Raw genomic sequence first — 25,199 nt, forward strand, 5'->3', positions numbered from 1 at the left:
TAACCCTACATTAATTTGGACTTACCTACTTAAAATATCTGTTGATTCGTGAAGTATAGTTGAAGAATGGCTTTTCTCAATACTACCCTATTTTATAGCTCAACTTCTCCTTCAATTGCATTGACCTAGCTAGAGTTGCATCTTATTATGAGCAACCTCTCACTTTTGCTGGTCTACTCCCATAAGTTATCATCAGTTCCCCTCCCTCCCTTTATCTCAAGCAATATGCATGTGGAGTTCTGTAGATACTTAGATTTGTAAAGAGTTCCATTTTTTATTTGTGTTATCCAGGTTTTATCTATAAAGATCACTACCCTTACCTAGAAGCCAGAGAGGTTAGTCATAAAGCACTCATGAATCATGTCACTCCTCTGTTTACCATCTTCCAGATGGTAACAGTTTTCCTTAGGCTAAAGTCACATTCTCTGTGTGACACTCAAACACTTTAAGGATCCTCCCATCTCTGAGCAGTTGAATTTCCTGTTCTTTCTTTCTGGAAGTTTCTAATCCCATTTACTCACAGTGCCTTCACTCTCACTTCCTTCATGTTTGGCCAAAATGTCAACTTCCATGTGAGTTTTTCTTTGATCACTCTATTTAAAAACTACCCCATCACTGGATAATCAATGTCCATCTTCACTTCTTTTTCTCTGTAGGACCTGTCACTCTCTCAGTACTCAATCTTTTGTTTAATGTCTCTTGCCCTACATTAAAATGTGAGAATCATAGAGAACCATTTTATTAATGGCTATAAATCCAGACCTACAACAGTGCTTAGGAAATATTTCCTAAAGGAAGGGATAGAGACGAAATTTTCTTTTAACCTGTAGTCTAAATACAATTTATTCATTAAAATTTTGGAAAGGAGTATCATGCCTTTCATCCTAATTTAAAACATTTTTTTTTACAATTGTATTTCTTAATTTCAAATACTTTTATAGAAAGCTTCTCTTTTTCTTGAAATCCTTCTTACCACTGGAATAGTTTCCCAGTCCATTTAACTTTTAAGCTCAGTTCTTCCTTTAGAGTTATAAATGTTGATATTCATTGCAAAATTAAGACTACATCTTTAATGCATTATATTCAGAATTTTTAGTTTTGAAGATGGAGAAAGGTAGTATCACAACCTTGGGTATCTCACAACTTGGTATGTCTAGCTTAGCATTATTAGGGCTTTGCCATTGCTAGTTTTTTTCTTCTTAATTTTACCATGAAAATTTTATTCTCTTTGTGTCTCTATGTGTGTGTGTATCAAAAAACTATTTTGCTTAAAATGTTCTTTCTAAAATTTGATACGCTGTTTTTTCCTGTTCTTTTAACATACTGTAATAGTTGGACTTCTAAGAATACATAGGTTAAATTAATAAGTTAACTAAAAAAATAACACTTTTTGGCTTTTACAATTTTAGTAACCTCAAAAATATGTATCGTAGGTTGTCCTTAAAAAATAGACTTCTATGAGGCAAAATTGTTTTACAATTTACTAATCCAAGTAGTTCTTAGATTTGCTTAAAAACCTAAAAAAAACCACGGTATATTTGGTGGGGGACTATATAGAATTCTAGATTTTTAAAATTATTTCATTGACTTTTGCTAGGTATACAATTTGGCACAACTTTTTTTCCCTACCTTGATAAACATGTTTTGAAAGTCTGGCACACTATTTGAAGCTCAACACTGATGTATTTTCCTTTTAGCTGACACGAGTCTGAAAAAAGATAATTATATATACTTATACGTGTAAGGAATGTATGTGTCTTAATTTGGTGACTTATGTGTGGCTTGCTTCTGATTTTTTTCAGGGGGATGTTTCTGGATACTATTCTCCCCTCTCGTGATGATAATGGCATACGTCCTGCAATTGGTCAGCGAACCCGTTTAAGCAAAGGAGATATTGCACAGGCAAGAAAGCTGTACAGATGTCCAGGTACTGCACCGTACCAAAGCAGAGCCATGATACTGCACCGTACGAAAGCAGAGCCATTATACTGCACCATACCAAAGCAGAGCCATTAACCTGCACCGTACGAAAGCAGAGCCATTATACTGCACTGTACGATAGCAGAGCCATTATACTGCACCCTACCAATACTGCACTGTACCAAAGCAGAGCCGTAATTGTGCCTGATTGTGCTGTTCCAGATGAATAAGCCACAATTCCCTGAACTGTTTACTTGTGTCTCTCCATGCTGGCAAGTGACGTTTTTAGTTCAAAGTCAGTAATCATAAAATGAAATGAGAGAACTCTGGAACACCCATTGATATAATTAAAAACAAATTGCTAGAAATCAAATTTAAGCAGGGATAGTATTTTTTTTCTTTTAACTTAACAAGTAAAAGAGCAAAAAGCATGATTGTTTGATAGTGTTATTAAATAGTTGCAGGATTTCATAGTCAAATGTTGAGTTAACTTGCCAACATAAAAAGAATATCCTTTATTTCAACTTCAGAATTGAGGACTGAATGATCTTTTTCTTGCAAGTACCACCATTAATGATATATGAATTAAAATTTTATTAGTTGGAATTTATAACGTTGTTGCAAAAAAGGAGTTCTAACCATGTTGCTAGTGAGTTACCATATGTTTTGCTACTGATTAAAGTTATGAAAAAGAGATTAAGGGAAGTTCTTAATAAGACTGTTCCAAGAGAACACCAGTGACTTATTGGTTCAAAAAAGAAAAAAGAATCTGCTTTCAAATTGGAAATGCTGCATACTCTATGCAACTCCTGCATAGTCAAAATCCTTTGAAATAGCATATATCAAAGAAATATGTTTTTAACTTTGGTTAGCACAGCTCTTCCCCAAATTTTTGTTCATGTATATATGTAAATTATACATGTATGTGTGGTATATTTTTAAATCTAAATTTCCATAGGGAAGATGTATTTGTAAGTAAATGGCACCACTGTGACAAAAGAAATGAGTGATCCTTGGCTAATTTCTGGTAGTATTGGACGTATGATACTTTTTTTTATTATGTTATGTTAATCATCATATGTGACATCATTAGTTTTTGATGTAGTGTTCCATGATTCATTGTTTGTGTATAACACCAGTGCTCCATTCAGTACATGCCCTCTTTAATACCCATCACCAGGCTAACCCATCCCCCCACCCCCCTCCCCTCTAGAACCCTCAGTTTGTTTCTCAGAGTCCATAGTCCATATGATACTTTCTAACTTTGAAAGTAGAAGATTTGGGGGAAGATTGTGTGTTAATAGCAACTAAGTAAACAGTTCACATGGAAAAATATTTTGTCTCTCTAAATACGTGTGTGTGTGTGTATGTGTGTATGTGTTTGTATATATATATATATATGTATATATTTATTTATTTATTTATATATCACTTAAGAAGCACACTGGAAATGCATTTAGAACACTGAATTGTAGGAAAGTCAGTCAGTAGGAATCAGAAAAGTAATCAAACTTATGACACTATAATTTTCAGCCTATAGCTCTTAAATATTTAAGTTACCGATGTGAAGATACATACACACTTGAGAGTTTATTTATGTAAACACATAAACCAAGCTATTTTCTTACTTGAGATATAGTAATAATGTGTACATTGGTTTGTTAATACAGTAAAACCACATTCATGAAGGTACCATCATCAATGAGAAAGATATCTTGTGTTTCTAAAGCAGTATGAGAAAGTTGCTTATTTATTTGCATAAGTAAGAGAGAGCTAAGACATATAAATATGTATTTTAAAATAAAATAAATAAATAAAATAAATAAATAAAATAAAAATAAATAAAATAAATAAAATAAAAATATGTAAACTTTTAGTTCACAGAATCTTTAAGAATGACTTTGGACTTTTTAATACCCACCAAACAAGTCCCTCCCTTTCTCTCTTTTTTCTGTCTCTTGCTCTTTCTGTTTCTTTATCTCTCCCTCTCGGCCTGTGTGTGTGTGTACGTGTGCATGTGCATGTGCGTGTGCGTGCGTGTGCGTGTGTGTGTGTGTGTGTGTGAAGCCCTTAGCTTTGAGGCTTGAGCCTTGTATATGGTTATGAATTTAACATTCTTCATTTCTTTACAATAGAGAACACTAATGATATAGGTAGAAATGTAGGGCAAATAAACTTAAGTTACACTGGTAACAGTAAGTTCACCAGTAGCTCCAAGAACATTAATGGAATAATGTGAAAGATTGATAACTGTACATAGAAGTGTAAATAGGATGACTTATTTGAGAATCATCTAGGAAGAATGTAGGAGTTTATAAAATGAAATCTGGTTGTGTCTTGGCTTTAATACAGAAAGGAGAGAGTTATAAAACTGCATAGTCCTTTGGAGTTTGTCTTACTGTTTTCTTTTGTTAGAAATTGCTGATGAATAGAGCCAATCAGAGGTATCTGGCTACATTACTCCAACTCTTTACTTCTTATCAGTTTACCCTCAAAGCTGTTTTGGGTCTGCATTTTATAAAGTTATTCCTTAAGAGTTGAATCTTGAAAGGAATACCGACCTGGTTCACACTTAAATATCTAAGGTTGTAGCTTTTATGGTCCATGATAAGTGGGGCCCTGAGTCTAAGAGGGTAGGTTTCTAATAGGCAGGTAATAGTAGATAGACTGCAAATATTATTGCCTTTCCATTAATGATATAGGAAATGTGTTTTTATCTATCAGAAGATGAACAGCATTAAGATGTATGCATTTTTAATTCCCTTAAAACAATATAAACTGCTATTTTTTATGAGACTTTCTAGCTGGTAAACAACTTGTAATCCATTATTATATATATCTACTTATATATGCCAAATATATAAATTAGATTTGTATGGGAAACCTGAATTACTCATTGTATAGTCGGTGCATACTAATCATGAAAAAGCTCCATGTAGGACTAAAGTTGTGTTTTTTAAGGTGATGGAATGAAGATAAGTTTCTTTTAGTTTAGAATTATTTTCATTGCCATTTTTTGTTCTTTTAGAAGCAGGCAAGAAAGGTCTCCTTATGCACTGTTAATGTAGAGAAAGAATATGATCCTTTACAGCCTTGGCACTCTTCTGACATAAGACCCCATCATCCATCGCCAGACCACATTCCGGAAAGGAGAAGGAAGGGAAAGAAAGGGAGAGCTGCCCAACCCTGGGATTGAATAGGTTTCTGGACAGTGCTGCCCAAAGGCCAGTCCTGTGTCCTTCCCACAGCTTCCAGGTCTTTCTAGCATTAAGGCATCTAAAAGGACACCCGCTAATGCTACTTTACGTACCAGCCATTATAATCCCTTGCATTCTACATACTGTCAAGATTGTCCCCCAAGCTAAGGCAAAAATTAACAGTTTGCTCTTGAGGGAGATCTTCTCTAGGCTGTCTGAGTTGCAGTGGATATTTTTCTCTTCATAAATCAGTAATGGGTACTACTGTTCTCTCTCTTTGAGGGCCTTCTTTTTCTTATGACTCCTTTTTTAAATGTATTTTTTTCTGTTTGATCTAATCTAAGGATTACTTTCATTTTTGATTTCTTTTTTTAAATTTTTTATTGTTAAGTTAATCACCAAATACTACATCATTAGTTTTTGATGTAGTGTTCCATGATTCATTATTCGTGCATAACACCCAGTGCTCCATGCAGAATGTGCCCTCTTTAATACCCATCACCAGGCTAACCCATCCCCCCTACCCTCCTCCACTCAAGAACCCTCAGTTTGTTTTTCAGAGTCCATCGTCTCTCATGGTTCGTCTCCTCGTCCGACTTACTCCCCTTCATTCTTCCCCTCCTGCTATCTTCTTCTTTTTCTTTTTTCTTAACATATGTTGCATTATTTGTTTCAGAAGTACAGATCTGTGATTCAACAGTCTTGCACAATTCACAGCACTCACCATAGCACATACCCTACCCAATGTCTATCACCCAGCCACCCCATCCCTCCCACCCCCCACCACTCCAGCAACCCTCAGTTAGTTTCCTGAGAATAAGAATTCCTCATATCAGTGAGGTCATATGATACATGTCTTTCTCTGATTGACTTATTTCACTCAGCATAACACCCTCCAGTTCCATCCATGTCGTTGCAAATGGCAAGATCTCATTCCTTTTGATGGCTGCATAATATTCCATTATGTAAATATACCGCATCTTCTTTATCCATTCATCTGTCGATGGGACATCTTGGCTCTTTCCACAGTTTGGCTATTGTGGACATTGCTGCTATAAACATTGGGGTGCACGTACCCCTTCGGATCCCTACATTTGTATCTTTGGGGTAAATACCCAGTAGTGCAATTGCTGGATCATATGGCAGCTCTATTTTCAACTGTTTGAGGAACCTCCATACTGTTTTCCAGAGTGTATTACACCAGCTTGCATTCCCACCAACAGTGTAGGAGGGTTCCCCTTTCTCCGCATCCCCGCCAAATTCTGTCATTTCTTGACTTGTTAATTTTAGCCATTTGACTGGTGTGAGGTGATATCTCATTGAGGTTTTGATTTGGATTTCCCTGATGCCGAGAGATGTTGAGCACTTTTTCATGCGTCTATTGGCCATCTGGATGTCTTCTTTGGAAAAATGTCTGTTCATGTCTTCTGCTCATTTCTTGATTGGATTATTTGTTCTTTGGGTGTTGAGTTTGATAAATTCTTTATAGATTTTGGATAGTAGCCCTTTATCTGATATATCATTTGCAAATATTTTCTCCCATTCTGTAGGTTGTCTTTTGGTTTTGTGGACTGTTTCTTTTGTTGTGCAAAAGCTTTTTATCTTGATGAAATCCCAATAGTTCATTTTTGCCCTTGCTTCGCTTGCCTTTGGCAATGTTTCTAGGAAGCAGTTGCTGCGGCTGAGGTCGAAGAGGTTGCTGCCTGTGTTCTCCTTTAGGATTTTGATGGACTCCTGTCTCACGTTTAGGTCTTTCAAACTTTGGAGTCTATTTTTGTGTGTGGTGTAAGGAAATGGTCCAGTTTGATTCTTCTGCATGTGGCTGTCCAATTTTCTCAACACCATTTGTTGAAGAGACTGTCTTTTTGCCATGGGACATTCTTTCCTGCTTTGTCAAAGATGAGTTGACCATAGAGTTGAGGGTCCATTTCTGGGCTCTCGATTCTGTTCCATTGATCTATGTGTCTGTTTTTGTGCCAGTACCATACTGTCTTGATGATGACAGCTTTGTAATAGAGCTGGAAGTCCGGAATTGTGATGCTGCCAGCTTTGCTTTTCTTTCTCAAGATTCCTCTGGCTATTCAGGGTCTCTTCTGGTTCCATACAAATTTTAGGATTATTTGTTCCATTTCTTTGAAGAAAGTGGATGGTATTTTGATGGGGATTGCATGAATGTGTAGATTGCTTTAGGTAGCATTGACATCTTCACAATGTTTGTTCTTCCAATCCATGAGCATGGAACATTTTTCCATTTCTTTGTGTCTTCTTCAATTTCTTTCATGAGTATTTTATAGTTTTCTGAGTACAGATCCTTTACCACTTTGGTTAAATTTATTCCTAGGTATCTTATGGTGTTGGGTGCAATTGTAAATGGGATCGACTCCTTGGTTTGTCTCTCTTCTGTCTTGTTGTTGGTGTATAGGAGTGCCACTGATTTCTGTGCATTGATTTTATAGCCTGCTACTTGACTGAATTCCTGTATGAGTTCTAGCAGTTTTGGGGTGGAGTCTTTTGGGTTTTCCACATAAAGTATCATATCATCTGCAAAGAGTGAGAGTTTGACTTCCTCTTTGCCGATTTGGATGCCTTTGATTTCTTTTTGTTGTCTGATTGCTGTGGCTAGGACTTCCAGTACTATGTTGAATAGCAGTGGTGAGAGTGGACATCCCTGCCGCGTTCCTGACCTTAGGGGAAAAGCTCTCAGCTTTTCCCCATTGAGAATGATATTCGCTGTAGGTTTTTCATAGATGGCTTTTATGATATTGAGGTATGTACCCTCTATCCCTATACTCTGAGGAGTTTTGATCAAGAAAGGATGCTGTACTTTGTCAATGCTTTTTCTGCATCTATTGAGAGGATCATATGACTCTTGTTCTTTCTTTTGTTAAAGTATTGTATCCCGTTGATTGATTGTGGATGTTGAACCAACCTTGCAGCCCAGGGATAAATCCCACTTGGTCGTGGTGAATAATCCTTTTAATGGTGTTGGATCCTCTTGGCTAGTATTTTGGTGAGAATTTTCGCATCCATGTTCATCCAGGATATTGGTTTGTAATTCTCCTTTTTGATGGGGTCTTTGTCTGGTTTGGGGATCAAGGTAATGGGGGCCTCCTAAAATGAGTTTGGAAGTTTTCCTTCCATTTCTATTTTTTGGAACAGTATCAGGAGAGTAGGTACTAGTTCTTCTTTGAATGTCTGATAGAATTCCCCTGGGAAGCCATCTGGCCCTGGGCTTTTGTTTCTTGGGAGATTTTTGATGACTGCTTCAATTTCCTTAGTGGTTATAGGTCTGTTCAGGTTTTCTATTTCTTCCTGGTTCAATTTTGGTAGTTGATACATCTCTAGGAATGCACCCATTTCTTCCAGGTTATCTAATTTGCTGGCATAGAGTTGCTCATAATATGTTCTTAGAATTGTTTGTATTTCTTTGGTGTTGGTTGTGATCTCTCCTCTTTCATTCATGATTTTGTTGATTTGGGTCCTTTCTCTTTTCTTTTTGGTTAAGTCTGGCCAGGCGTTTATCAATCTTGTTAATTCTTTCAAAGAACCAGCTCCTAGTTTCGTTGATCTGTTCTACTGTTCTTTTGGTTTCTATTTCATTGATTTCTGCTTTGATCTTGATTATTTCTCTTCTCCTGCTGGGTTTAGGCTTTATTTGCTGTTTTTTTCTCCAGCTCCTTTAGGTGTAGGGTTAGGTTGTGTATTTGAGACCTTTCTTGTTTCTTGAGAAAGGCTTGTATTGCTACATACTTTCCTCTCAGGACTGCCTTTGCTGCATCCCAAAGATTTTGAACAGTTGTGTTTTCATTTTCATTGGTTTCCATGAATTTTTTTAATTCTTCTTTAATTTCCTGGTTGACCCATTCATTCTTTAGTAGGATGCTCTTTAGCCTCCATGTATTTGAGTTCTTTCTGACTTTCCTCTTGTGATTGAGTTCTAGTTTCAAAGCATTGTGGTCTGAAAATATGCAGGGAATGATCCCAATCTTTTGGTACCGGTTGAGACCTGATTTGTGACCTAGGATGTGATCTATTTTGGAGAATGTTCCATGGCCCTAGATAAGAATGTGTATTCCGTTGCTTTGGGATGGAATGTTCTGAATATGTCTGTGAAGTCCATTTGGTCCAGTGTGTCATTTAAAGTCTTTATTTCCTTGTTGATCTTTTGCTTAGATGATCTATCCATTTCAGTCAGGGGGGTGTTAAAGTCCCCCACTAATTATTGTATTGTTGTCAATGTGTTTCTTCGCTTTTGTTAATTGCCTTATATAATTGGCTGCTCCCATGTTAGGGGCATAGATATTTACAATTGTTAGGTCTTCTTATTGGATAGACCCTTTAAGTAGGATATAGTGTCCTTCTTCATCTCTTATTACAGTCTTTGTTTTAAAATCTAATTTGTCTGATATAAGGATTGCCACCCCAGCTTTCTTTTGCTGTCCATTAACATGGTAAATAGTTTTCCACCCCCTCACTTTCAATCTGGGGGTGTCTTTGGGTCTATAATGAGTCTCTTGCAGACAGCATATTGATGGGTCTTGTTTCTTAATCCAATCTGATAGCCTGTGTCTTTTGATTGGGCCATTGAGCCCATTTACATTCAGGGTAACTATTGAAAGGTATGAATTTAGTGCCATTGTATTGCCTGTAAGGTGACTGTTACTGTATATTGTCTGTGTTCCTTTCTGATCTATGCTGCTTTTAGGCTCTCTCTTTGCTTAGAGGACCCCTTTCAATATTTCTTGGAGGGCTGGTTTCGTGTTTGCAAATTCCTTTAGTTTTTGTTTGTCCTGGAAGCTCTTTATCTCTCCTTCTATTTTCAATGACAGCCTAGCTGGATATAGTATTCTTGGCTGCTAATTTTTCTCATTTAGTGCTCTGAAGATATCTTGCCAGTGCTTTCTGGCCTGCCAGGTCTCTGTGGATAGGTCTGTTGCCAATCTAATATTTCTACCATTGTAGGTTACATATCTCTTCTCCCGAGCTGCTTTCAGGATTTTCTCTTTGTCTCTGAGACTCGTAAGTTTTACTCTTAGATGTCGGGGTGTTGACCTATTATTATTGATTTTCAGAGGGGTTTTCTGTGCCTCCTGGATTTTGATGCCTGTTTCCTTCCTCACATTAGGGAAGTTCTCTGCTATAATTTGCTCCAATATACCTTCTGCCCCCTCTCTCTTTCTTCTTCTTCTGGGAATCCCAATTATTCTAATGTTGTTTCGTCTTATCATATCACTTATCTCTCGAATTCTGCTCTCGTGATCCTGTAGTTGTTTCTCTTTTTCTCAGCCTCTTTATTTTCCATCATTTGGTCTTCTATATCGCTGATTCTCTCTTCTGCCTCATTTATCCTAGCAGTTAGTGTCCCCATTTTTGATTGCACCTCATTAATAGCCTTTTTGATTTCGACTTGGTTAGATTTTAGTTCTTTTATTTCTCCAGAAAGCGTTTCTCTAATAACTTCCACGCTTTTTTCAAGCCCAGCTAGTATCTTTAAAGTCATGATTCTGAACTCTAGGTCCGACATCGTACTAATGTCCATATTGAGTAGGTCCCTGGCTGACAGTACTACCCCTTGTTCTTTTTGCTGAGGTGATTTTTTCCATCTTGTCATTTTGTCCAGAGGAGAATAGATGAATGAGAGAACAAAATGCTAACAGGTTAACAATGTCCCCAGCAAATATATTCTATACAAATCAGAAAAGACCTGAAACCAGGGGAAAAGAAAGGGAAAGAAAGAAAAAACAAAGAGAAAAAACAAAGAGAAAGATAAAAACAAAAACAGAACAATACAACAAAAGTAGAATATGATCAAATATGATCAGGCTAGTGCATAGATCAGTGCCACACACTAGATTTTGGGCATATTTTGGTCTGTTAGAAAAAAGTGCCTCCTAAAATTTTAAAGGAAGAAAGACATATATGTACAATATAAGGGTTGATACACTGAAGGGATGAACGATGAATGTAAAGATGAAAATTATAAAAGATTTTATAAAAGGAATTGATAAGAAGTTGTTTGAAAAAGGAAAGAAGATTTAAAAAAGAAAAAAAAAAGAAAAAAAAGGGAGAGAATGTGATTAGGCAGGAGACTAGAACAAAGCCATACACTAGTGATTTAGGGTGTATTTTGATCTGTTAGAAGAAACTGTATCTCAAAATTTTAAAAAGAGAACAACTTATATATATATATGCCAAAAATAAGGGTAACTACTCTGAAGGGATAAAATATGACTCTAAAAATGAAAAGTAAAAAATGTTTTTTTTAAAAAAGGGATTGATAAGATGTTGGTTGAAAAAGGGAAAAAGAAAAATTTAAAAAAACAGTAAAAAAAATTAACTTTGATGAACTAATGAATCATGGTAAAAAAAAGCCATGAATTCTATGTGCAGTATTCCCCTAGCGCTGGAGTTCTCCTGTTCTCCTTGATCGGTAAATTTGGTTTTAGCTTGCTGGCTGTTCGTGCTGATCTTCTGGGGGAGGGGCCTGTTGCCGTGGTTTCCAAATGTCTTTGCGGGAGGCTGACTTGCCCCGCCCTTGTCGGTCTGGGCTAAGCAAGGTGCTCGGGTTTGCTTTCAGGAGCTTTTGTTCCCTGCAAGCTCTCGGTACAGCTTTGGAGGACCAGGGCGAAAATGGTGGCCTCCCAATCTCCACCCAGAGGAGTTGAGAACTCAGGGCCCTGCTCCTCAGTGCGCCCCCAGAGAAAAGCAGTCACTCCCGTCTCCCCGGTCTCCGGCCGCACTCCATGCTCACCCGGCCTGTGACCGAGCGTTTCTTTCTCTGGCACCAGACCCCGTGTGGAGTCTCCAAACCCAGCAGATCCCTGCGGAGCGCTCCCGTGCCGCTCCTCCCGGGGGAGGAAGGGAGTCTCCCCAGCTCTGCCGCTTGTTGGGTCCCTGCTGGAGGAGCAGTGGCTCGACTGGGCCACGGATCACAGTTTATGGCAACCCTGAGCTGAGAGCCCGCACCTCGGCTCCGTCTCTGCAGCCGGCTTCCCAGCTCCGATACCTGGGAGCTCTGTTGCACTCAGGCATCCCCGGTCTTTCTGTGACCCCAAGAGTCCTGAGACCACACTGTCGCGGGACGATTCCACCCCCTGCTTAGCCACTGGAGCGACATCCCTCAGCGGAGCCGCCTTCTAAAAGTTCCGATTTTGTGCTCCGCGGCTCTATCACTTGCCAGAAGCGGCAGACAGAGGCCCCCTCCCCCACCGTCTATCCTCCCGAATATTGCCTCGGATTCACTTCTCCGCATGTCCTACCTTCCAGTAAGTGGTCGCTTCTCTGTTCAGAGAGTTGTTGCTACTCTCCTCTTCGATCTCCTGTTGAGTTCGTAGGTGTTCAGAATGGTTTGATCCCTATTCAGCTGAATTCCTGAGACCAGATGAAATCCAGGTCTCCTACTCCTCTGCCATCTTGCTCCGCCTCCCCCTCATTTTTGATTTCTAAACTACTTAGTTTAACTCTTCGGGTACAGTCACTGGTCTTTATTTGCATTTTCTCTTAAATTTGTTTTTCTGTAGTCGCATGAACTTTTTGCTTACTTAGTACTTCATCAACCATCAATGCTAATATTCTCCAGTAAATTTTCCCCAATAAATACATCAAGTAACATAATAAAATTAGAGGAAATACAAAATAAAATATCTAAAAATAAAGGGCTTTCTGAAGATTAGAATCTTCCTTGTTACATAAAAGTGCACGTGTATTCACACATGAACGCATGTACAGTCTATGTTCACAAATTTAAAAGTTTTCAATGCTAGTACACATACACTGTGTGCAGAATATCCCAGTCCATGGATGACCATATGTGTGGACACTTTAAGGATGGAAGGCCAATTTCAGCGTGCATGGAGCCTGAATACTAGAAACTTTACCTCCCTTCAAACACTTGTTTCACTAACTTTACCTTTAAAATTGAAATAACGTTCTTCTTAGTTACTTAAACATTAATCTCTTGGTTCCTGGTATAATTTTCTGAGATTCCAGACAGAATATACTTTATATATGTTCTTGTATATATACAGTTCTTGGCCAAAATATTGCCCACGTGCAAAAAATAATAATTTATCTATTTTTTCCCACTTATTCATGGACCCTTTTCTTCATTTCCCTGTAAACATCCCCTATTTCAATGGATGGTACCAGACATAGCTCATCTGGTAGCCCAAGCCAGAATTATGAAGGGCATTCTCACCTCATTCCTCCATTACTTTCTCCAGCTAGTCAGTCCTGTTGGCCTTTTGGAATCTTGCATTCTTGCAGTGAATCCCCTAGTCTGGGGAGCCTCATTTTTTGTCTGGATTGTTGAAATGTCTCCTAATTCACCTCTTGTCTCTATTCTTACATCTCTTTAGTTCTCTGGCCAAGCTGCTAAGTGGCTTTAAATATGCAAATCTTAGTTTGCTTATTTTTAGGATAAAGGCTAATCTCCTTTTCATTATGTCATTTCAAAATATTTTTCTTCTGTCTTCTCTGAATCTTTTCTCTAGGTATTACCCCTACAGCCTAGTTTTCACCTCCACTTCCTTTAGCTCCTGGCACCACAGTATGCTTGCCTTCTGCGTCTTTCTCCAGCCAGTACGCTCATAACAGCCTCCTGGTTAAATCCCAGCTCATATTTAAGATTCAGCTCCTATGTCACCTCCTACTTAAAGACTTCCTCATCTCCCAGGACTCCACCATGGTAAATGCCTCATTTGATCCTGGTCTTTTTGTCTTAATCCTATAATCATCGTTCATTTGGCATTTCCCACAATGGAGTATGTAAGCTTTTTCGGGATTGGAGTTGGGTTTTCCCTCATGGTATTCCGAATCTGATGTAAATTAAGTGCTCAAAAAATAGTTGCTATATGAATGAATGAGTCACCTTAACACGTGGAAGGCACCGTGCCAGATATTATTACCACAGAAAAGGAAGCACGGACTACACACACAAATAGCTGAGCCTCTGGGGCATCCCACAGACAATATCACTTGGTTAGGAAGTAAATTTCCTCCAAAGGATGCTACAGCAGTTCTGCGAGAGATGCCTAACCTGAGCTGCACACTGCAGGAGGCAGGCTCCTTGGAGTAGGTGTTTATGCTTCATTTTAAAGGATGATTCAGACTTGGCTAGGCAGTTGCTATTGAAATGTATTTTAAAATATTTCATTATTAATCTCACATTATCTCTCAGATGATTTAGGATTCTTTTTAACATTTCCTTATCTTAAAATCATTTTACATTTTATTTTATATTTTTTAAATCATTTTAAACCTGTATTTTATTTCTTATATTTAAAAGTTTAAGGGGTATAAATATAAGTTAATTAGGTAGTATTAAGTTGATCAGATACAGTTTTATTTCTTCCCTTAATCTAGAATTTTTTGAGATCCTTTGGGAAGAGATCTATCAAATAGAAATTATTGTTCATGTCTATCTATTTCCCTTAGCCTTAATAAGATCATAAATGTGGTCCTATAGAATATTGAGAAAGGAAAGTTCTCAATCTTTGGTATTGGGTGGATATTACAGATATTTGGTGAGAAAGTAACTATAGATGGACATGCAGACAGCTATAAACTTAATGTTATTAAAAGGTCAAGAGTTTGTAATAATTGCTCAACAAGACACAATCCAAGTAGCAGTTATACAATTTAAATTCTTGCAAATTCTTATATAATTCTTGTACCATTATACAATTTTCTATTCTGGAAGAATGAAGGTATATGTGAATTACCTAATTTAGAAGTGAGATTGATCATACAATAAAGGACTTAGAAGTTCAACTGCTTTATTATTGTTTTGGCAAAAAATCACATAATATGACATCTACCCCATTAGCAAATTTGTAAGTGCACAGTACAGTACTGTTAACTCTATGCACATTGGTATACACCAGATCTCTAGAACTTCTTTGTCTTGCATGACTAAAACTCTATACCCATTGAGCAGCAGCTCTTCATTTCCCTCTCCTCCAGCCTCCGGCAACCAGCATTCCCCTTTCCACTTCTATGAATTTGACTACTTTAGAAATCTCATGTAAGTGGAATCATGCAGTATTTGTCTTTCTGTAACTGGCTAATCTCACTCAACATCATGTCCTCTGGGTTTATCTGGGTTGTAGCATATGCCAGACTTCCTTCTATTTTAAGGCCGAATAATACTCTATTTTATGTATATACCACAGTTTCTTTATCCATTCATCCACTGATGAATGTTTAAGATGTTTCTGTCTCTTGACTGATATGAATAATGCTGCAATGAAAATGGGAGTGCAAATATCTCTTCCAGATCCTGTTTTCAATTCTTTTGAATAAATACCCAGAAGTGGGATTGTTGGATCATTTTTGAGGAAAACCCACACTGTTTTCCATGGTGGCTACACCATCTTATATTCCTACCAGGAATGCACAAAGGCTGCAATTTCTCCATTTCCTTGCCAACACTTCTTATTTTTTGTTTGTTTGTTGATAATGGCCATACTTCAGGTGTGAGGTGATACAGTGGTTTTGACTTTCATTTCCCTGATGATTAGTGATGTAAAACATTTTTTTTATATACCTATTGGCCATTTGTGTGTCTTCTTTGCCCATTTCTTTTTCTTTGCCCATTTTTTTAAATTGGGTTTTTTGTTTTTTGCTATTGATTTGTATGAGTTCCTTATATATTCTGAATACTAATCCTTCATGATATATATGATTTGCAGATATTATCTCCCATTCAGAAGGTTGCCTTTCACTCTCTTGATTGTTTCCTTTCTTTTTTAGCTGACATAGTTCCACCTGCCCATTTTTGCTTTTATTTCCTGTGCTTTTGGTGTCATATCCAAGAAATCATTGCCAGGACTACTGTTACAAAGTTTCTTACCTGTTTTCTTCTAGAAGTTTTACAGTTTAGGGTCTTACATTTAAGTTTTTAATTCATTTTATGTTGATTTGGGGGTATGGTGTAAGATAAGTGTCCAATTTCATTCTTTTGTATGTGTATATCTAGTTTCTCTGACACCATTTGCTGGAGAGACTATGTTTTCCCCAATGAGTAGTTTTGGCACCCTTGTTGAAGATCATTTGACCATATATACATGAGTTTATTTGGGGGCTGTCTCTTCTCTTCTCTTGGTCTATATGTCTGTCGTATGCCAATATCATATTGTTTTGAATACTGTAGCTTTGTAATATGTTTTGAAGTCAGCAAGTGGGAGCCACCTTCGTTTTTTTTTTTTTTCCCAAGAATGTTTTGGCTATTTCTGGTATGCGGTTTTATGTGAATTTCAGTATTCTTTTTTCTTTCTGTAAGAAATGCCACTGAGATTTTGATCGAAATTATGTTAAATCTGTGGATTGCTTTGGGTAATATGGATATTTTAACAATATTAACTCTTCCAGTCATGAACACAGCTCATCATTCCATTGGTTTGTGTCATCTTTAATTTCTTTCATCAGTGTTTTGTAGTTTTCAGTGTACAAGTCCTTTGCCTCTTTGGTTAAGTTTATTGCCAAGTATTTTATCCTTTCTTGATGCTATTATGAATGGGATTGTTTTCTTAATTTCCTTTTGAAATTTTTTGTTGCTGATGTATAGAAAAGCAACTGATTTTTTGTGTTAATTTTGTATTAACTTTGCTGAATTTGTTTATTAGTTCTAACAGTTTTATGTGTGTGTGGAATGTTTACAGTTTTATACGTGTAAGATTGTGTCATCTGCCTACAGAGGTAGAAGTTTAACTTCTGAATTATATTTAGTTTTAGAGTAATTTTTATTAGGGTAGTGATAACAATAACTGGCCTCTGTATATATTTTATCTTTTTTCTCCTACATATGACAAAGTTTTGTATTCAAAGACATATTCAAACACTTTAGACCACAGTCTCCCTACCTATGGAAGAGGTATCTAAGGATTAAAAAGAAGATTCAAGACATAATAATATTTGATTCCTACACAGCAACTTTATTAAGTATATGTTAGTAAGATGGCTATTTAACAAGAGAAAACTGAAGCTGAGACTTTTGAGACTTACTTGTATGACATAATTAGTAAGTGGTAATTCCATGATTAAAACTTGTGTTTTCTCACCATGGACTTTGCTGAGTAAATGAACCACCTATGCATTTTAACTTCATAGTGCCACCTTTTTCTTGCTGATTTTCCTTTAGTTCTTTTAATAATAAACTTTGCTTTGTATATCTGAGCATTAAAAACCTATGTCTGGAGAAAATGTTGAAATATCTTTTGTAGTAGGGATCAGGTAGCCTAGGACAACCACACTTACTGAGGCAAATGCACAAATGATTATAAGCATTATAGGCAAATGTTATATAATAGATTTACTTAATATTTGAATTATATGCTGATTCTGTTTATTTTTCATTTTATAGAGTTTTCCATTTTATCTTTATCAGAACAGTATTGTTTGTGTACATCTGTGGATTAAATATATTTAATTGTTTTAATTTCACTTTAGTAAATACAGTACAAACATTCTATGTGGCTTAGTGTACTTTTCAATCATTAAATAATTTATTTTTAGCTATGAATTACGGTATTTTTCATTGAAACACACTCAACTCCCAAATGATTATATAGCATCTGAACTGATCCTCTTAGAAGCACACTGTTTGCATTAATAAAATCTTTTTTTAAAAAAAAAGATTTTTTAGTTATTTATTTGACAGAGAGAGACACAGTGAGAGAGGGAACACAAGCGGGGGGGTGAGAAGGAGAGGGAGAAGCAGGCCTCCTGCCAAGCAGGGAGCCCGTTGTGGGGCTCGATCCCAGGACCCCGGGATCATGACCCGAGCTGAAGGCAGACGCTTAATGACTGAGCCACCCAGGCGCCCCCTGCATTAATAAATCTTAATAAATTTTCATTTTCTAAGGGTTTTTATAATCTTACATTTATCAAGAACCCTTAGATGATTCATGGAAAATGCTGAATTATGTATTTTTGACCTTGAGCATTTTCATTTTTTTCTAAAGTTGCTTTTATCTGCCTATTAATCAAAATAAACACTGCTTACTTCTACTTGAAATGTATTTTGTTGTGCAAACTTAATATCTGTGTTTTCAAATAAATATTTATATCATATCAGACTTTTTACAGCTCCATTTTTTTTTAAGATTTTATTTATTTATTTGACAGAGAGAGACACACAGCAAGAGAGGAAACACAAGCAGGGGGAGTGGGAGAGGGAGAAGCAGGCTTCCCGCAGAGCAGGGAGTACAATGTGGGGCTCGATTCCAGGACCATGGGATCATGACCTGAGTCAAAGGCAGATGCTTAACATGCCACCCAGGCGCCCTCTATTTTGTTTTCAAAGTCATCATCTTTCTTTCTTCATTTAACTTAAGATATGCAAAACCATTTATTATTTATGGAGGATTTGATGAGACAAGAGTTCACCTGCTGGTAGCTATGACTCTATAATATGATAATATTGCAGTCTGATTTCAGTCTCCTTCAGAGGGAAAGAACTGTTTTGTCTGTTTTTTTAAATTACTGAATGAAAGTTATAAAGATGACGGGCTGAAGTGGAAGAATTATTCTTGAATTCAGGATACTTAAAGCAGCCTAGGTTCATGTGTCACATGCTATGTCTTACAAATCAACAGGAAAACCCATTATAGAATGGTCCTGACCACTAACCTTGGCTAAACCAATGAGCTAATTACACTCTGTGTCTTTGTTGAAATGGCCCTAGAGATATTAATCACACAGATCTTGAGGCTGTGCAACTGATAATTTGCTATTTTAGATGACTGATAATTACTTCTAAGAAATTAGACAGCCTTAGTAAGAGGAAAACATAATTGCTTTTCCAGTGATTTCTACTTATGATCAGCGTAAATGATAGAGTAAATAAATGTCCACATCTTGTTGGAAAATTTTAATCTGCCTTTATGTTTTTAACCTTTCAGTTTTTTTTCAGCTTATTTTGAGAAAAATTTTCATTGTATAGGACATTTTGGTACCACCTTCACTGATTGTATTCTAATTGTTAATTAGACTGTTTTTCGACTTTGATGTGATATTTGCTATGAAGTTTAGCTTCACTTTACATTGAAAAATATTTATATTTCATGTTATTCCCTAGCCACGTCAACCACATATCCACTGGCCTGAATATGAGTATAGGTCACCTACTAACTTTTTGGGAATGAATGAGAGCAGTCTCCATGAGGAAGAACTTTATGAATGCCAGATTATTTATCTCATAGTCTTGTTTTATGGTTAGCCCTAATGATACCATTAAGTATGTTAAAATCGTGGTAATGGAGACATAAGGTGAATTTACTTGGAAAGGAAAAGTCTTATAGAACACAAATATATATTTTCATCTAACACCAAAAGACTCAGGGCTTTATTTATGATGTTTTTCAGAAAAATTAAAGAATGATCTGATTTTTTAAGGAAATATGGATAACTCATCTCTTTAAAAGATCAAATATATGTATCTTTTTTTTTCCTTTAGCATGTGGAGAAACCCTACAAGAATCCAATGGCAACCTTTCATCTCCAGGATTTCCAAATGGCTACCCTTCTTATACACACTGCATCTGGAGAGTTTCAGTGACCCCAGGGGAGAAGGTAGTTTATATCATCGGGAGTTCTCATTTAGTGTCATATAAATACAGAGATTCATCTTCTTTTAAATATAATTTACTTTATTTTTTATTCTTAATTGATTCTTCAAATACAAGACTAAAAATCTCAGAAAATTTATAATAAAAATTGCTCAAACTCTGGGAATTTTTTGAAAAATGTAATTTAAAAAGAAATAGTAAATACTCTAAAAGGGTTGAAATAATGCAGATTATGTTCTCAAGCACAATGAGATTAAGTTAAAAATAAGTATCACATAGATAACCAGAAAATCCCACACATTTCAGTTAAGAAATATACATAAAATATCCAGTTTAGCTAAGAAGCAAGTACAGATTTAGATAGAAATTATTTTCAGCTATAATATAACAAAAATAATGAATATCACACCTGTAGGATGCAATGAGAGCAGTACTTAGAAGGAAATTCACAACTTAAATGCTCACATTAGCAAATAAAAAAATGCCCTAAACTAATGAGTTAGATATTCTTATTGAGTGGCTATTAAAGTTACAGTAAAATAAATGGAAAGGTACATAATGGAGGACATAATAAATAAAAGATAAACTAAGGAGATCAAAATAACATGGTACAAAGTATGAACAAAGTCGTACTTGGAAAAAACTTAGAAATATAGGAAAATGGTTGTAAATAGATCAAGAAAGAAAAAGAATAACGGGAAAAGCACAATTATCTAATCACCAGAATGAAAAGGTTATGATGCTCTAGACACAAAAATGAGATTAAAAGAATATTGTCAACATTATGCCAGTAACTTAAAAAATGTAGATGAAATGGGAAAATTCCTATAAAATATTACTGAGTTCTTACTCAAGAAAAAGAAAAAAAAACTCAATTACTCCTATAACCACTAAAGAAAATGAACTACTGTTTAATTGGATTATTAGATAATTTTCAGCAATGAAAATCCAAGTTCAGATGGCTTAATTTGTGAGTTCTAGCCAACATTCAAATAAGAAATAAGCATAATCTTATATAAACTCTCCCAGGGAATAAAAAGGAAGATCCACTCTCCTATTTATATGGCTAGCAAAACCTTGGTAGAAATCCTGACAAGGACAGTATAAAAAAGGAAAAGTATAATCCAAGCTAACACTTGAATATGGATGTAAAATCCCCAAACCAAATCAAAGGTAGATGCATATACATGCACGTGTGTAGACACAAACACCATTAGAAGTGTATCTCAATTAAATCAAGAAAAAATATCTATTACCGATTTAATAACAACAAGCCCTGAACAAACTGGGAATAGGTACCTTCTTAATCTTAGAAAGCAAATCGACAAAAATTATTACAAATATCATTCTTGGGAAAATTCTGAAACATTTCTTTCTACCATACCAGTTTTTTTTTTTTTTTTTTTTTTGGTGGAAGTCATGGCACATTAAGGCAAGAAAATGGAATTAAACATAATAAGGATTGAAAAGGAAGAAAATTCCCTTTAGCATATTTAGTTTGTTGGTTCAAGATTTTAAAATTATTAAGGAAGGAAATGAATGAATCTGTTAACTTTTGGATTCTGTCTTGAATGCTAACCTTAAAAGTCTTTCCGAAAGACCAAGACTGTATTGATACTAATCTTTTTTTTTTCTTGATACTTTTAAATAGTTTTTGTTCTTTGCTTATGACTAATTCATCTGGAATGACTCAAATATACTTAGAATTTTTGTGAGAATGCAATTGAGGTTAAAGTTTAATATTCCTGATAATTGAATGTTAAGAGAATCATGGGTGTGGAGCTGTCTAGTGTGTTACAATATTCCACATGAAAACTGATTGAAACATTTGTGTAACATGAATGGTTTTTGAAACATAAAAAGGTTTCAATTGACTTGGAATACATGAATGCACACATAATTCTTTATACAGTCATTTTTAATTTAAGAATTAAAAGTCTTTTTACGGTAGTTATAGGTGTTGATCAATTTCTGTGTGGATTTTTGAATAAGCTTATGAGAATATTTTATGAAAATCATTCTTAAAAAGGTACTGAAGAGCAAAATATAAAAGCTGATAAAAACTATATGTGATTTTGAAATTAAAATTATAGAATATGAAGAGTTTTGAACAAGATTAGTAAAATCCACAAAGAGCAAGATAATACAGGAAAAAAATTGTTCCTCCTATCCAATTGCAGTACCCACACCATCAGTATTCAAAGTTAATTCACTTTTCTTATATGTTTAATTACCAATAAAACTGTATTTTCCAAGATGTTACAAATAGGAAGAAATCAACACATCTATCATCTTTTAAAATTATTTTTCTTAATATTATGTATGATGATGAGCAAATAAATTGAATTAAGTGGTCAATGAAAAACATTAGCTCATTTTTCATTGTTGTGTCTTTATTAGTTTCTTTTTGTTTTAAATTTGGGTTTATTCTGTTGTTCTTTTTTACTTCTTTAGTTGGCAGTTTAACTCATTAATTCTAATACAAAATTTAAGGCTATAAATTTCCTTCTAAGAACTGCTTTATCTGAATTTCACCAGCTTGACATACAGTATTTTTGCTATTTTTCAATTTTCATTATCTTCTTTGTCTCTTATTATTTCTTCTCAACCAACATATTTTTTGGTAACATATATTTTCTTATTTGAAAACATACATTTTTTTCCCAATCATCCTTTTCTTGTTAATTTCTCCTTTAGTCACTTCTGATGAGAGACTGTACCCTGTAAGATGTCAGTCTTTAAAATATTTTGAGGCTGGCAGTATGACCTTGGAAGTGACCAGTCTTCATAAAGAATAATCTTTGCTTTAAAGTTGGGACACCTGGGTGGCTCAGTCAGTTAAATGTCCGACTCTTGATTTCGGCTCAGGTCATGATCTCAGGGTCTTGAGATCGAGCTCCACGTCCTGCTCCATGTGCTGGGCAAGGAACCTGCTTAGGATTCTCTTTTCCCTTCTCCCTCTGCCCCTGCCTCCACTCTCTCTCTAAATAAACAAATAAAATCTTAAAAAGGAAAACAAAATGTGTTTTGTGCAGTAGCTGGGTGCAAAGTTCTCTATGCGTTAGTCTTTTAAATTGTGAAGTGTATATATTCTCTAATTATTGTTTTTTACTTTATCAAATAGAAAGGTATGTTAATATTTGTCACTATTTGGTGGATTTATTAGTTTCTCTTTATTTTAAAAATAAATATTGTATATATTTATATTTAAATATATTTAAAATATTTTTGTTCTATATTATTATATATATATTATGTTTAGAATATAACATCTTTCTGATAATTAAACTATTATTATATACTGTATTTCTTTATCTCTAGTCGTGATTTAGGTACTTTATTTTTTCTGATATTAATAAGGCTACACATTCTTTTTATTAATATATTTGCCTGGTTATATCTTCATCTTGCTTTAGACATTTAGTTGTTCTGTGGTCTTGTGTCCCAGGTGTGTCCCTTTTAGACAGCAAATAGTTTGGTTTTATTTTTTATTTAATTCATGGTGGTTAATTTGTCTTTAGTGTTTATTACAGTTACATTTTTTGTGATTTCTGAGGTATTATTATTTCTTGTTTGCATTCTATATGTCCCACTTTGTTTCTTTTGTTCTACTTTTTTGCCTTTTTATGTATTGAATTTATGGTTTCATTTTCCCTCATTTCACTTATTTTCTCTTTATTGGTTTGAAAGTTTTAAATGTATATTCTATTATTTGGTACCCCCTTTTCTACCAGCTTTTTTTTTTTTTAAAGATTTTATTTTTTATTTATTTATTAGAGAGAGAGAATGAGAGATAGAAAGCACGAGAGGGAAGAGGGTCAGAGGGAGAAGCAGACTCCCCGCTGAGCAGGGAGCCCGATGTGGGACTCGATCCCGGGACTCCAGGATCATGGACCTGAGCCGAAGGCAGTCGCTTAACCAACTGAGCCACCCAGGCGCCTCTACCAGCCTTTTTAATGGAGTCATATTTAAGTGGTGTCCTTATCCTTCTCCCAAAACCATAAAAAGATTCTAAAAAAAAGATTACAATGCATGTTATCTTCATTTTATATGCTGTTGTTTAGTATATTTCTTCAAGTTTGTTTCATCCTGACACAAATAAGATATTATTATTGTTTTTTGCACTTAACATTTGTTAAGGTATACATAGATATTTACCAATTTTTTTTTATTGTGGTAAAAAACATGTACAATTTACTGTCTTAACCATTTTTAAGTGTACATTTCAATGGTGTTAAGTACATTCACACTGTTATGGAACAGATCTCCAGAACTTTTCCATTTTGCAAAACAAACTCCATACCCATTCATGTCCATTTTTCCTCCCCCTTGGCCCTGGGAACCACCATTGTACTTTCTGTTTCTATGAATTTACTTTCGATACCTCACATAAGTGGAAGCATACAGCATTTGTTATCTCGTGACTGGTTTATTTCATTTAGCGTAATGGTCTCAAGGTTTAACCATGTTTTAGCATGTGACAGGATTTTCTTCTTTTTAAGGCTGAATGACATTCCATTGTATGTATAGACCACATTTGTTTATCCATTCATCCTTTGATAGACGTTTGAGTTGCTTCCACCTTCTGGCTGTTGTGAATAGTGCTACTACAAACATGAGCAGGAAAATATCTCTTCAAGACAGTCCTTTGAATTCCTGTGGATGCATACTCTGAAGAAGTGGGATTGCTGGATACTTTGGTAGTTCTGTTTTTAATTTTTTGAAGAACTTCCATATTGCTTTCCATAGTGGTTGCATTATTTTACAATCCCACCAGCAATGTTGAAGCGTTCCAAATTCCCCACATCTTCACCAATATGTAGTATTTTGGTGTTTGTTGTTGTTGTTGTTGTTGTTTTGATAGTTGTCATCCTAATGGGTGAGAGGTGATATCTCATTGTGGATTTGATCTGCATTTCTCTGATGATTAGTGATGTTGATAGGAGTCTTGGCACTTGTATATCATCTTTGAAGAAATGTATCTTTAAGTGTCTTGACCATTTTTTAGTTGGATTATTTTATTTTTTCTTGTGGAGCTATAGGAGTTCTTTACATATTATGGCTATTAACCTCTCATGAGATATATGATTTGCAAATATTTTCTTCTTTTTTGTAGTTGCCTTTTTACTCTGCTGATTGTTTGCTTTGCAAAAGCTTTTTAGTTTGATGTAGTACCACATAACTATTTTTGCTTTTTTTTGCCTGTGCTTTTGTGCCATATCCAAGAAATCATTGCCAGTTCCAATATCATGAAGCTTTTCCTCTCTGCTTTCTTCTAGTTTTATAGCTTTGGTTTTACATTTAGGTCTTTAATTGATTGCTGAATTAATTTTTGTATATGGCTTAAGATAAAGGTCTGACTTCATTTGCTTGTACATGGGTCTCCTTTCCCAACAGCATTTGTTTGAAGGTTCACCAAATATTTTTATTTTTTTATTTTTTATTTTTTTCAAGGTTTTATTTATTTATTTGAGAGAGAGAGAATGAGAGATAGTGAGCACAAGAGGGAAGAGGG

General features: G+C 35.4%; 1 protein-coding gene across 6 annotated transcripts in view; it reads left to right on the top strand.

Moving 5' to 3' along the window:
• Window positions 1-25,199, top strand: part of TLL1 (tolloid like 1) — a 215,085-nt gene that overhangs the window by 123,357 nt on the left and 66,529 nt on the right. For 5 of the 6 annotated variants that reach the window (XM_035726294.1, XM_027599787.2, XM_027599785.2 and 2 more), the window contains 2 exons: window positions 1,803-1,927; window positions 19,573-19,691. In XM_035726294.1, the coding sequence (XP_035582187.1) occupies window positions 1,803-1,927; window positions 19,573-19,691 (244 nt within the window). The remainder of the gene's footprint in view (window positions 1-1,802; window positions 1,928-19,572; window positions 19,692-25,199) is intronic. The other variant, XM_027599788.2, reaches the window with a different exon arrangement.

The sequence above is a fragment of the Zalophus californianus genome, chromosome 2 (genome assembly GCF_009762305.2).
Source record: "Zalophus californianus isolate mZalCal1 chromosome 2, mZalCal1.pri.v2, whole genome shotgun sequence".
Lineage (NCBI taxonomy): Eukaryota > Metazoa > Chordata > Mammalia > Carnivora > Otariidae > Zalophus > Zalophus californianus.